The sequence below is a fragment of the Aethalodelphis obliquidens genome, unplaced genomic scaffold (assembly GCF_003676395.1).
Source record: "Aethalodelphis obliquidens isolate GAN/ISIS:26980383/991018 unplaced genomic scaffold, ASM367639v1 scaffold50, whole genome shotgun sequence".
Lineage (NCBI taxonomy): Eukaryota > Metazoa > Chordata > Mammalia > Artiodactyla > Delphinidae > Aethalodelphis > Aethalodelphis obliquidens.
The window spans coordinates 13,453,569-13,468,471 of NW_020837994.1; the positions used below are offsets into that span (position 1 = coordinate 13,453,569).

Consider the following 14,903-nt stretch of genomic DNA (forward strand, 5'->3'; position numbering starts at 1 on the left):
AATTTATTTACCTATCTATCTATCTATCTATTTATTTATGGCTGCATTAGGTCTTCATTGCTGCACGTGGGCTTTCTTTAGTTGCGGCGAGCGGGGGCTACTCTTCATGGTGGTGTGTGGGCTTCTCACTGCAGTGGATTCTCTTTGTTTTGGAGCATGGGCTCTAGGCATACGGGCTTCAGTAGCTGCAGCATGCGGCTTAGTCGTTGTGGCTTGCGGGCTGTAGAGCTCAGGCTCAGTAGTTGTGGCGCATGGGCTTAGTTGCGGCGCACGGGCTTAGTTGCTCAGGGCATGTGGGATCTTCCTGGACCAGGGCTCGAACCCGTGTCCCCTGCATTGGCAGGTGGATTCTTAACCACTGAGCCACCAGGGAAGCCCTGCATTTTCGACTTAATGATATTTTCAACTTGGGATGGATTTATTAGGACATCATCTCCATCATAAGTGGAAGAAGATCCATACTACTTTTCTCAAATCAAATACTTTAAGGAGATAGATGATGTAAAATGTAGGACTAAAGAAATTTGAAGCTGAACCCATAAAGTACAAATAAAGTAATTAAGCTCTTAGAAAGCACTACTGATACAGGAAATTGTGTGCCAGAACTTTTAGCCAAGATTATTTTCATTTATTTGATAAACATATATATAACTATGCAGATATCTTTTTTAATGATCAGAGATGGTATATAATTTATCTTTGCATTACTTAAATGATCTGCAGCACAGTGTCTTCTGTATGTTAGGTGCCTGATAAATGATTGTAGAGTGAATAAAGATAGATGCTGTAATATTTAACCAATATGTGAGTTTCCTTCTAACCAATTCAATGAGTAAAAAAAGGACAAAAGAACTCTGACATTGATACTTAACGAGTGTTTCTTTTTTTGTCATTGTAGTCACATAGTTATCCATGTTCATTGGGATCATAGTTTCAGAAAATTCTATCTATATCATTTGTTTCAGTTAGTAACTTTATGCCTTCTAGCAAAAGTTTTACAGTAGTATTTTTAGTAAAGTTGACCGAGTCTTATGTTCTCTGACATAGTATTGGTGAAATAGAGATGAATAACTTTTACACTGTTTAATCTGTTCCTAAATGTTCAGATATTGATGTTTTTAATTAAACAAACTACACAAATAATATTTAAGTGTATACTTGTAAAAAATTTTAAATGATATATGAATATAGAGAGTAAAAAGTTCTATTCTTCCTTCATGTCTTTTAACCCATCCTACTTCAATAGGTAGCCTGCTAAAACTGTTTGGGGTATATCCTTTTGACCGCTTTCTCTAACTTTCTGTACTATATAATAAACAGCATTTTATATTTTATCATTAATAATAATATTTTAGCATTGACGCTTCGTATAGCAATAATGTAATCTTTTATCATTATTGAGATTATATCTATAGAATTGCTTGTTGTATCAATACTTAACAGCATTTCTGTAGTGTATATATCATCCCAGTAGTTCATTTTGTAATCTTAAAGTTAAAAAAGAAAAGGTTATTTTTTTCTAAAGGGTTATAAAGGCTATTTTCCCCAATTCTACAGTTTTTTTAGATTTAATTACAAAGAAAAATATATGCAAAATATTTTATTTCTAAAATGGAGATACGTGCCTAATTAGATGAATAAGTCCTATCCCCCTGCCCAGCAAAAGGTATTTCAAAGACTTGTATTGTCAGTGAATTGATTGATATTATTTATCAATGCCAATAAAAGTGGAAAGGCTTTAATTTCAAAAAAAAAAAGAAAAAGGTTGTCTTTGAACCTTTGCCAGGAATAAGTTCCATGTCTAAGTTTTATAAAGCAATAAGCAAATGAAATAATATTAGTAGCAGCCAGTAATCTCAAAACAAATTCAGGGTTTTGTTTGTATGTTACTATTTTTTAAAAAAATTCTTGACATCAGTGAGATCATTATCTATGAGTGATTTTAGAATAATTCTTTTATTTTCCATTATTATTTCAAATAATAATAGTATCATTAAATACAATTATAGTAAGTGATGAAATTTCAGAATTAGAAATCATTTAATGAGCCAGTTATGGAGGTCATTTACTTCCAGGCTCTTTTTTAGGAGGCTGTGAGATTAAGCCCTTAAATTAAGTGATTTGCTCTAGGTTGATAGGGAACTTATGACTAGTATCTGTTTCATTGTTCATATCAAGAGTTTTTCCATAGCATCATGCACTGCCTTAGAAATATGTAAAAGGAGATTTATAAAAGTACATTTTTTATATCTATTATATTTACCAAATAAATGAAAACTGACTAAACAAAAACATTTTAGGAGTCAAAATAGTTCTCAGAGTTTTCAGGTTACTGGAAAGCATATAATAAAGCAGCACATTTACATCATCAAATTCTATGTTGGTGCCAAATGGTAGGGTGTTCTTAGAGATTTTATAACTATATGCAATAATAGGAACAGGAATGTCACCTATCGTTAAAAGTCTCATATTTATGATATTTACTTCGGGGAATTTAATGCAGTTTAACTAAAATTTATTCAAAATTCATATTTTGAATGCCTATGAATTTGTTTTTAAACGAAAATGTGCAACAAAATGTTTGATATAGAAACCACATCAAAGAGCCAGAAATTTTTCCAAAAATGGCTTACTAGTGACATCTGCTGGTGCAATGTTGTGATAAAGGTGGAAGTATCTCATGGAAATTAAGAATGAGATAAAGAATCTTTTGGGGCAAAATTGTTCATTTTACTATCATTTATATTTCTAATTGAAAAAAAATTATCTTATTGGGTTCTCTCCCACTGGCATTGACCAAGAGTATTATTCTAATAATAATGTTAAACTTCTTTATACTTTCTTGTATATAATATGTAATTCCAACCTGACTCTCTATGATTAGTTGCTTATCAGCTAAGTTGTTTGAAATAATGCTGCAAATTCTTTTTCCTCTTTGTCTCTCCTGGCTTTGTTTTATATCATACATAGCACAGAACATTGCAAATGTAGAGATTCAGTAACTGTGGATTGAGTCATACTAGTTATTTATGTCATTTGCATAGACTGACTTTAATAGGAAAGTTTATGTCTACATGAGTTAAATGCATTATTTTTATGTATACTCAAAAATTAAAATGAGACTTTATATTAGAGAATGGATTTATTAGGAGAAATTATTTTTTTTCTTTTATAGAAAAGATTTTCTGCATTACAGGTTATGATGGAATAAAAAATACTCAGTCCTTGACTATTTTCTTTATTAACACTTAATTCCTAGCTGATTGTATCTAGTCCCATGGATTTAAGTACTACTTATAAACGAATCAGACCTCTCCCTTGAACCCACATCTATATAGCCAGCTGCTTGCTTCCTTAATATTTCCATTTATAGCTCACATGCATCTCAAGCTTAACATATCTAAAACAAAACTTTGATTTTTCTCCTCAAACCTGTTTCTTTTGTAGTCTTTCTCACTTCAATAAATGGATATTGTATCCCTCCATTTGTTCAAACCCAAAATATTTTAATAATTTGTAAATTCTCTCTTGTACCCCACATTCAAACTATCAAGAAATTCCACCAGTTCTGCTTTTGAAATACGTTCAGAGTCTTACCACTCCCCTCCACCTCTGCCACTGTGATCTAGTCCAGGCACAGTCATTTCTCCTCCTAATAAGCCTCTTTGCTTCTAACCTTGCCCTCCTGTAGTCTGTTTTCAAACCAGCAAAGTGATTATCTTAAAATTTAAGACAGATCTTGTCACTTCTCTGCTGAGAACCTTCCCAAGTCCTTATCATGCCTACAGGGCCTACAGGAATTGTAGACCACTGGCTCCCTCCACAGCTATTACTGTGACCTCATTTCCTACCACTGCTTCCCTCCAGCTGCAGTAATGCACTTGCTGTTCTCCTTACATGCCATGCAGATTCCTTATCAAGGGCTTTGTGCTTGCTCTTCCTTCAGACTGAAATGCCCTTCCCTCAATTCAGTAAGGTTTCTGTTCAAATTACCAAATTCCACCTTCTCAGAGAGGCCCTTCCTGACTACACTATGTTAAAAACAAACAAACAAAAGGCCCAACCTGATCACTGTTTCTCCCCTCGTCCTGCTTTGCTTTTTTCCATAGCAGTTATCACTACATGACATACTTACTTTTTTTTTTATCCTATCTCTCCCCCTTCTAGAATGTCAGTGGTATGCAAGCAGAGATTCTGTATTGTCCACTGTTACATCCTTAGAACCTAAACCAGTGCTTGCACATAGTAGGCACTCCGTCAATATTTGTTGAATAAATCAGCGAGCCTTAATACATGAATGGAGAATGTGATTTGATTTACATTATAATAACGGAATCCATCAAATAGTGAGGCACCTTTTAATGGGCTCTGTTTTGGATAAATCTTTATGTTTATATCATACTTTTTACATTTAACACAGATTACAATAGTGTTTCATAGTTAGATTAGGGCTCAGACAATACTTTCGGTGTCAAAATGCAGGGCAGTATTACTATTTTAAAGTTTCTTTTTCTGGGAATAATTACTTTTTTGTCCTTTTGACATAGACATCTGACCCTCAATTACATTAACAGACCTTATACACATGAATGGAAAGAAGAATAGCCCCTTTTGAATCCATGCTAAGACTTTATCAATATGAAGTGCTTCCCACAGGGTTCTGCTGAAAGAACCAAACTTCCATCATAATGAAATTGCAGATTCATTTGTAGATGCCCTTTTATATTTGAAAGCTACTTTTTGATGTTTGGTCTGCAGTTAGATTTATTGTTTAAGGTCACAAATATGCAATCATGACCAGACCAAGTTGTCAGAATCCTTTATCTATTCAGCATTGCACAAAGACAAATGGCTATCTTTTAACAATAACATACCAGAGCCAAAATTTGTTCCCAGTTGTACATAATCTTTTAATCAATCTGCTTTCTGTTTTCTAGTCAATAGACTCCCAGCCTAACCCCTCACCACCCCACCTATCTAGAAATTACTCAGTTATGGGTTTTAAATTACTGAGAAACACTTTCTTCAGATGGAAACAGATAACTTTAAGAATTTTAATGCTATAATTTTCCCACGCACGCTTTAAGTTTAACATATGAATTATTTTGCCTTTGTCCTCATTCTATACAGAGTAGATAATTATATAGTATGTTAGCTAAATTCTCTGGTTACATTCTCACTGTTAACATGACCACAAAGTAGATTATGTTGCTTAATTGAATTCTTAAGTGCTTTAAAACATCTCAGTGCACATGGATTAAGTTTTTCCCTGAGATTCTATATGTCCTCCAATAAAAATGTATATTTAAAAATTTTTAGATAGATTTCTTATATTTTTGTTCATTTCCTTTGTGACCTTTCATATAAAAGGCATACAGAAAGAATTGTCCAGTTAGATTTAAGGCTATACTTTTTGTCCGAGAATATCCAGTGTCTAATATTAACATATGTTAGAGCATCATTATATCACCAATCTTTATAGTTTCTCCAAGGAATTTTGACACTAGATACCCAAAGATTCTCTAGTAACTTGATCATACCTATAGAGCAGACCATTAAGACCAGGATAGTAACGCCCCCATTTTAAAATCTTGTTTAAATACTTTTTGCAGATGTGAGAATCCCCCCCTCCCCCCTACCCCAGTTGCCATGTAGTTTGAGTCTTCCCCAGTTAAAAGGAATACACTGTTTTAGGAGGAGGTATAAGAGAAAACCATAACTTTTAAGTCAGATGAAGTCATTTTTTTGTTTTTCCTGAATTCTGACTACTATTTATTTTGTGACCTCAGGGAAGTTACCACATCTGGGGGGCCTCTGCACAGCTGTGGAGTAGAGAAACACCTATGCATAAGAGTTGTGGTATAATTGAATGAGACGACACATATAAAGGGCCCAAAACAATGCCCAGCAATAGTAAGCACTCAATAATATTTGGAATCTTCTCTCTGTGCTCTCCTCCTCCACCCCCTATTCCTCTTGCTACATTATCTGTTCTGATTGGGTTTACTCAGAAGTTAAAATTGTTAACTAAACTTGAAGCCTTTTTGTGCCTGCCAACTCTACATTGCTCTGCATCCACTGAATTAATAAATAGGGAGAAGTCAGGACCTTGAATTGACCTGTACATAATACCCAGCAGGTGTATGTGGTCTTTCTCTTCGCGACAAATTGCTCCCCCAGGGATTGGCTAGAATGAAGAATACTCCGCTCCCAGCCTTCATTTTAAGTCCACATGGATCCCTTAGAAGATTTACTTTAAATCTCTCTTCAACCTGCAAATCTGAGAATTGAGCCTTAAATTATGTTAATACGACATGGGAAGGCATTATCATTTTAATCATTTTGTGTAAGATGGCTTGTTCATTGTTTGTTGTTTGTTTGACCATTTGTACTGCTCAGATCATCGTCCTAAAAGAGTTTCACCTTTAAAAGAAAATCATTTGCAGGAAAAAATTTAATAGCTATTTAATACTACTACTTTATATCTCAAAACAAGTTATTTTATCATTGTAAATTTCTATTGTTTTAGGTGCAAAGATGGTTTGAAAGGATTTACATTCTCTGCACTTAGGTAAGTTGCATATTTTATTTATCTTTATGTTAAGAGAATTTACAAGTTTTTTTTAAAAAGTAATATCATCGTACATAATTGTAATAAATATTTATTGACTCCACTATTTAAGTTGCAAGCAATTTTAAAAGTCACAAAAGTGGCTTTGTGGACATTTCATTAACAGAGTAATTTGTTAATTTTCCCCCTAAAAATCAGTCAGTCAGCCACTATTTGGGGGGCCTGTTATGTGCCTTACAGTATGGGGTATTAAAGAAGATTACAAGAACTCTCTGTTTATGGAGCTTGGAAAGACAAAGCTACACATGAACAATTACTGGAAAATGAAGCCCTTAATTGTGTGGTACCAGATTACGGGCTTTGTTAGGGCAGGACTCGTGCATTGTCAAACACATTTTGTATTATAGGCTTCACTAGAGTCACCGGAGTCTTCTTTTCACCTCGTAGCCCATCTCTTATCACAGTAATTGGCACGTGGTCGATACTGTAGAGATGTTGGTTAGCATTAGTGTTGAATTTTATATTTCACCAAACATTTTCACATACATTAGGAAATTAAACTTTCTCTATTATTGAATAGAGTATTTTCGGTTGTGGAAATTCTTTGGTAATGATAACTAAATCATAACACACAGCAGTAATTTCTTCATGTCATATTTTTCATTAAAAGATCATGAAACTTATTAGAAAATAGCTTTTTGTTGTTGTTGCATTCACAGATTAAGTGAATTAAGTTTCACTTAAATCAAGTTTAATTAATTAAACTTAATTAAATTAATTAAGTTTAATTAATTAAATTAAGTGAATTAAGTTTCACTGAAATTAAGTTTCAACTTAAACTGAAAGTTGGTGACAAAATCAAAAGTTGGTTTTCCTAAAGAGAAAACTCTGCCATTGTTCCTGCATCTTTCCTTAGACTCCCAGAATCCTTGCCAAAACTCAGAATGTGTCAGATATTTGCATATGTTTTCTTCAAATCCACTTATAATGAAGAGCTGACTTGGACTCTTTGCACTTAACATTTTCTCTGTGTTACAGGAAAATATTCTGGAAAAATAGTTATTCACTCTTGCTAGTTCTGTAAGATAATAGTGGAAGTTAGGGGAATAGAAAGAGTCAAGGAGAGAACCACGGGAGAAGAGCCAGTGCAGGAATCTGAAGGTAGACTAAGGCTGATTCATCGTAGTTTAAAACATAGTTAATAATGTACAAAGTTTGGTGACTAAGACCCCAGGCCTTAGAGTTAAACAGTTCTGGGTTCAAATAATTGCTGATATTTTTGACTGTGGACAAGATGCCTTTTCATGTTAACTGTCATGGAAAGTATGGTACCTACTTCATAGTGTTTTGCTATGAGGGTTAAATGATTTAATCTTTGCCCAAGGCTCAGTGCTGTGCCTGTCATGTAGTAAATGCTCAGAAAATGCTCACTATTACGATATTCCTTTGCTAGGTATTAATTAAATATTTATTATGTGCCCGGCATAATAAATAACTAAATATTTATTATGTGCCAGGCACTGGGATATAATAACAAAGAAGGTATCTATAGTCTCACAGATCCCACAGTTTAGTGGGGCAGGGAAACTACTAAAAAGGTGCTTCCAGTACTGGGGGATCACTGGGCTGTGAGAGCACAAAGGAAGGATGGCTCACTCACTCCAGCTTGGGGCAGGGACAGCTTCTCCAAGGAAGTGAGCTCTAATCCGAATGGTAGGTCCTGGCCAAAATAGCAACACTTTCCTTTCAGTGTTAGGAAAGGTATGAGAGATATTGTATCTGTTCTAGCATAGTTTTACCTTGTTTATAAAGAGCACCATTCACACCCACGATTAGGAACCAAATTCTTTTGGACCAGCAGTTACCAAGGAGGCACAGCTGCCATCTGGTGACAAACAATCTCGTTGCACGCCCCTTACAATTTGGTAAACTAGATGTTTTATCAAGTTTGTCCTAATGAGATGGGTTGCAATTGTTGATAGTAACAATTTTTCTCTCTTTTACGAGTATTTAAATTTGCCAGAGTTCCCATGTTCTAGAATTTTAGTGTAGTGTTATTGGTCTCCTGTTTTATCTATGTTTTGTGATATTTTCTGAAGGTTCAGCAAGCAGAATTGGCTAAGGAAAGCTTAGTTATTCTTTATAAGAGCACTGACTCTTATAGTGAAGGTGAAAACAGCAAAAATGAAAATTCTGATAAAGGATACTGATTGAGTGATATCTAATGGTTGGTAATGTTTTCTTTGTATTGTCTTTGGAAAAATATAGTCCAGTTTTGACGATAGAGGAATGGTGTCTTCTCCTGGATATTAGATTTTTCCAAAGAGAAGTAAGTAGATTAGAATAACATCAAATTTAAGATTTTCTAATAATGTGGGGAAGACACACAGACTCTTAACCACTTTCTGATTCTCATTCTTTAGTTCCCTCTATTTCTCATGTGCATATAGATGACCACCTACTGTACTGCAGCTGTTTTATGACTCAAAGTGACGTTAGGTATAAATTTAGAGTAAAAAAATGAGAAATGCATTCAATTGTAATTGTTAGTACATTTTAGAGAAAATAATAGCAATTTTGTCATTAACGAGTAGATCCAAGTTAATAGTTCATCTGCCTTTTTGTTTGAAAAAACTTTTAAGTTGTGTAATACCTTAAAAAAGCGGTGACCTAAGTTAAAAGGGTGTTTCATCAAAGAGCTATGCTGTATTTGATTTTAAGATGCCTGCACTGTTAAATAAACAGCTATTAACATTTTCCGAGTATTCAGATTTCAAAAGCCTATTTTTTAAAGGATGACTAGTTTTATATAAATTGTGGAAAATATTATTTCAAATGATAAGGTACTGTCCACAGTGTATTTGTATATAAACAAAATCAGTTTATTTTCTCACTGATTTTCTTTTTTTAAGGGGAAAAATGCCTCTCATTGTGCTCTTTTCTTTAGGTTCATTGTTGGGAAGGAAGAAATTCCCACACATTCTTATTCACCAGAGGCGGCATATGCAAAAGTGGAACAAAAGACTGAGAAACATGAGGAAAAACCAAGAGGAACGAATATAATTGCTCTAGTCAGGAAGCTTGTGGATTCAGTGTGAGTTCTTTATCTTGATATTTTAGCACATTTTGTCACCATTTTATATAACATTTGTACCATGCCAAGGTATTTTTGTTTTCTTTTCAGGTAATAATTTTTTTTTTTTTTACCAGAAACTGCATAGAGTTTTATAAAAAGGCACACGATGGCAAGTGAATGTTGTTTATTATTTCTAGCAGGACTATAGACCATTATCTGCCTTTAAAATAGTTTTACATGAAATCGAAATACTTTTCTATTTCAAACTAAGCAGAGTTGCAGGGGGCTAGAGTAGGGAACTTCAGGAAACAGATTAATATGTGCTAATCGAATGTTTCAAGTGTGGAAAGGAGAAAGAAAAATTCCAAGAGAGATTTAAGAAGATATAGATACAATAAGGAGCAAAGTTTAAGTGAAGGATATTTTGCAAGAGTGGAAATTTTTAGGGCTTTGGAAATAAAATAAGAAATCTTTATTTGTACGTTATACAAAGAAGTCTATTTCATACAGATAAGTCTTCATTTGCATTTCAAATATTTAAGATATTTAAGAAAATAAATTTAAAGTTTTAAAATTAGAATACAAGCCAATAAAAATAATCTTGTTGTGCTATTTTAGAGAGTGTAGAGTAAGGAGGCAGTATAGAAAGTTAGGGGATCAACTACAGGAAGCTGACGCCGTTTAAGAAATCTGAAGACCTGTGTTTGACTCATTTTGCCCCTCCTGGCTTTGGGACTTTGAACAAGTGATTTAACCACTCTACATCCCAAAGTCCTCATCAGTTAACTTTATTAAGGAGTGTTGCGTGCATTAAATGAAATAACATAGGAGTTTGCTTCACTTACACGAGCACAGAGTAGGTACTCAAAACTTTTACTGAATTTAAAGACTTTGTCTCTTCTTCTGTACACCACAGAAGAAGGTAAAAGGAAAGAAAGGGGTGGTAGACGGCAGTAATAATTGTGGTAGGGGATCCCGTTGATGGGAATCATGTCAACAAGAATCACAGGGGAATACAGAGAATGTGTGATGTAGGGGATCCTGTTAATGGGAATCATGTCAACAAGAATCATAGGGGAATGCAGAGAATGTGTGACGGGGGTGAATGAAGCCTTGGGTATCAGAGCTGATCGGGCCATGGCAGAACTTGTCAGAGTAGCCTCAGTGGGTCCATTGGTGTGAAAGCAGGTGCAGGATAATATAGAAGCAGAGCAGATGACATAGGAGACTGGCAGTCCAGTACTTGGGAAGCCATTTTAATGAAAGACTAGGAAAGATTAAATGACAGTGTAGTTGATAACAGAATTTAACTTCACTGGCAAAGAGAGTTTAATAATTTCTGTGTTAGTTCTGGTAGCCATGGCTGAGAGATGTCTTTGAAGAGGACACTTAGAAGTATGAAGAGTGATGGTTTACATAAGGCAGTCCTTCTCTGATTCACCCCTTTTCAGGCCCCTAGCTTTAATCACTCAACAACTTCGCATGACCAGATATGTCATATCATTCTAACGACATAAGGAATGAACTATTGCTGTCACCCTTGACTAGGAAAGGCTGCCTGTATACTCCAGCTGCAGTGCAGCATTGAATTTCAGAGGTCTTTATAATCAATTTGCAAATGGAATTAGAGAGCTAGGATATCACTCTGCAAGTTATTATCATAAACAAGAAAGAGTTAATGTGTTCCAACCATGAAGATCATTAATTAATTGTATTCTGAAAGAGTTATAAAGACTGCTTATTTTGGAACTGAACTCTTCAAAGAGAAAGGGGGAGAGTTAAACCCATATTAGATATTCTACTTACTTTTTTACGCCTGGAGTGAATAAATAGTCCTGGAGTAGACATACCAAATAACTAAAATAAGTGTGTCTTGAATAGTAGTCCTCCCAGCAGAAATGTTTATTAAACACTGGAAGACTAAGTTGTTTACGGTTAAATCGCAACCTACTTTTGAATTCCTGCATGTTCTATTTCTATATTTATTTTAAAAACTGAATTTTAAATTCTAATACTATATCATGTTTCTTTCCCAGATGTTTTCTCTCAAATATAATTAAGTATAAATTCCTGTAACCTGAGCACATTCTCATTATGATTTTTGCTCAAGTACTGACGTCATGGATGATTTATGACCATTATACGCTACAATAAACAATTTAAAGCTTCCAAAAGATTTGGCAGAGTATAGAGATAACATATACATATTTTTCATATTTAGTCACAAATATTTACCAATATGGCTTTTCTGTTCCACATTCAAGTATTTTGACTGCAGTCACGTATTTTATACAGTGTGTCAAATGGTGAGCAGCAAAGGGAAAAAAAAATCTGTTAGCTTTGCTTCTGTATGTCCTAAGAAATCAAAAGATGCACACATTTAGAAATGAGTTGATAATGTTTTCTCCTTTTTTGGTTAGAGAGTTTTAAGCAGATTAACAAACACACACCCACACGCACGCATACACACACATTTTAATTATATTAGTTTTTTTGGTTTAATTTCAGATGTAAGCATGGACCAAGGCATAGATGTTGCAAACACTATGAGGATAATTGCATCTCTTATTGCGTTAAAGTAAGTATATAAAATCTACTTTAATAACCACAGGGAATATGTATAGAAAAAACTTATTTATTAAAACATAATTTCAAAGTAAGTGGAAAAGTTGACAATCATTGCTATCATTCTTTGCATTTGACTTGAAGAATAAGACACTTGTGAGAAATAGATAACAATTTAGCTTTTAGTATTCACTTACCAGATCCTTTGTTAAATAATTTTTACATTAGCTTACTTAATAAATGTAAAACTTGCAAAGTAGAAGGTGAAGCAACAACAACAAAAAAGAGAAAAAGTCAAATTAAAATTAAAATTTGTACTTTGCAATGTATCCTCATTAGAATACATCTTAGAACAGGGCCCCTGGACTGTGCTGTGTGCTAGGGGATCAGCAGTCACTCACATACACTGCACAATCTGGGACAGTGGCATTTGGTTTTGGACTTGTAAAGCTGTTACATTTTTTAAGGCATGACGGTAACTGGAGCATGTCCACAGTTGTTCTACATTAAGAAAGTTAGTTATGCCCACTGACATAAATTCCCCACTCCCTAATATATTAGTGTACCAGGGCCGTGCTCTCTCCCCATCCCCCATCCCATGCCTGCCACTGCCCCCCATCCCCCATCCCACCAACTCTGAGAAGGAAGTTAATTTTCATTGCAGTTAGTCTGTCACAGGTGGCACCATCTGCTACAAGTTCTTTAGTTTTGACTGGTGCTCTAACAATCCTGATGCTTTAGAAATTTATGTTCTTTCTTACAACATCTGATCCCCACTTTACTGATGATGAGAACAGAGTTGTACAGCACCCCAAAAGACAGCCTCCTGACCGTCCCTCTAGAAAGGGAGGGACTGTATCACATTAGTGCCTATGAATGTGAATGCCTGTGGCCGAGTGTTGTTGGTGGCGCACCCAGGCCAACACTTACCTTTAAAGTACTCAAAGACAGAACCAGGGGTAAAAGCAGTAGAGTATTTTTTCAGTTGTGAAGTAGTTTCTGACACACTCTTTCCAAATCTGATTTCCTGCCCCATTTTTAAAGTGGCAAAAAAGAAAAAAAAAAAAAAAAAAAAAAGAATGTTGCTGGCTGCCTCAAAGTCTACAAGCTCCCAGAGAGGGTTATTATTCCCTCCAATTGGACATAATTCTAGTTCAGGGGGAAACTGCAGGAGGGGAACTAAGAAAAGCATTTTGACTAAATTAGAGATATTTGAGAAATTTGGGGAGAGGAGAGGTGATATTTTAAAAAAAGTATACGAGAAAGTTAGTGAGAATTACTGAGCTATGAAAAAATGTAGTCATTCTTTCAAGCGTGTACCAGTACTATAAACTTGCTAATTTATGTATACATTGTTATATTATGTCCATGAATGTAGAATTATTTGGAGATTTGTGGGTGAGGAATTTATATCACAAGTATAGCAAAATATTTTGACAGTGCACCTCATTATTCCATGGACTCAGTTACACCTCGTGTTAAATCATACCCCTGAGTGAATATTCAGATGAATTAACATTCCCCCCAACTCACTATACTCCATTCACATGAACTTTTTGTTGATACCTGCCAATCTCTTTTTTGGCTTTGTGCTTTTTGTCCAAGCTACCCAAAATGTTTTTCTCATGCCAGCTCCTTCTCTTTTGTGTCTATTTAAACGTCACATCCTCAGTAGCCTTCCCTTACCACTCAGTCTAATATAGGATGCCCTGTTAATTTCTTTCCCAGTGCCCTGATTACTTCCTTCTCAACACTTATTGTAATCTGTAATTACTTTATGTTTATTTGTTTACTGATTTTCTCTTCCTCTAATGAGCATGGAAGCTCCATGAAGGCAAGAGCTTTGTGTCCTCAGTACTCTATCCCCAGCATCTAGTGTGATGAGCAGCACATGAGAGGCATTCACTGAATCTTTCCTGAATACATGAAAGGGTGAATTGATGGAAGGATGAATAGATCTCTTGAAAACAGTGTGAAATGATTGAACATGAGTGTGATCTTTGAACCCTTAGGTTAATATTATGATATTATCAGTGACAAGATACAGGTGTGACCACCTCGTGCATTAAACAAACACTAGGCAGTTTCAGTTAAGCAAATGCATGATAATTCATGCTAATTGTTTGGACAATTTAATTTTCATGTTTTAACCAGGTATTAGGCAGTTTCAGGTAAATTAATGAATGTTTCTTCATAGTAACTCAATTTTTTTTTTAAAAAATAGAAGGCAGCCATACCGAAGATACAAACCTGACCTTTGAAACTTAGCAGCAAACACTGCTAAGAATGTAGACGTTTTTCCATTCCAGTGGGGGTGAAAGAGGAGGACGATGGGAGATCAGTATTACAGTGTATTGGCTGAATCATGTATAAAATACTATTCTTTTTGATAACATTTTGTTTTGAGATGACTGGAATTTTTCAGTCTCTCACCATTAAGTGACATCAAACTTCATTTTCCTAAAGAGTGAAATGAAATTGACCAACATTAGTCATCCTTTCCTCCCTTTTACACTGTAGATAGTTGCAGGTAATACGGAGAAATGTTGACAGCAAATGTGGATTTGTGGCAAATTTGCTTTCTCGGGTTTTCTTTAGTTTACCTTAAAGCTGCCATTCCCTAGAGATGTTTCAGCTTGACACATTGAGCACAGAAGTAAAAACCTAGATAGAATTATTTCTTTTCCTGGA

The 14,903-nt window shown here is 34.8% G+C and overlaps 1 protein-coding gene across 1 annotated transcript in view; it reads left to right on the forward strand.

Moving 5' to 3' along the window:
• The window catches only part of TMEM135 (transmembrane protein 135), a 250,688-nt gene that overhangs the window by 213,978 nt on the left and 21,807 nt on the right, over positions 1 to 14,903 (forward strand). The window contains exons 7-9 of the mRNA XM_027083624.1: positions 6,530 to 6,571; positions 9,519 to 9,665; positions 12,156 to 12,225. Coding sequence (XP_026939425.1) covers positions 6,530 to 6,571; positions 9,519 to 9,665; positions 12,156 to 12,225 — 259 coding nt within the window. The remainder of the gene's footprint in view (positions 1 to 6,529; positions 6,572 to 9,518; positions 9,666 to 12,155; positions 12,226 to 14,903) is intronic.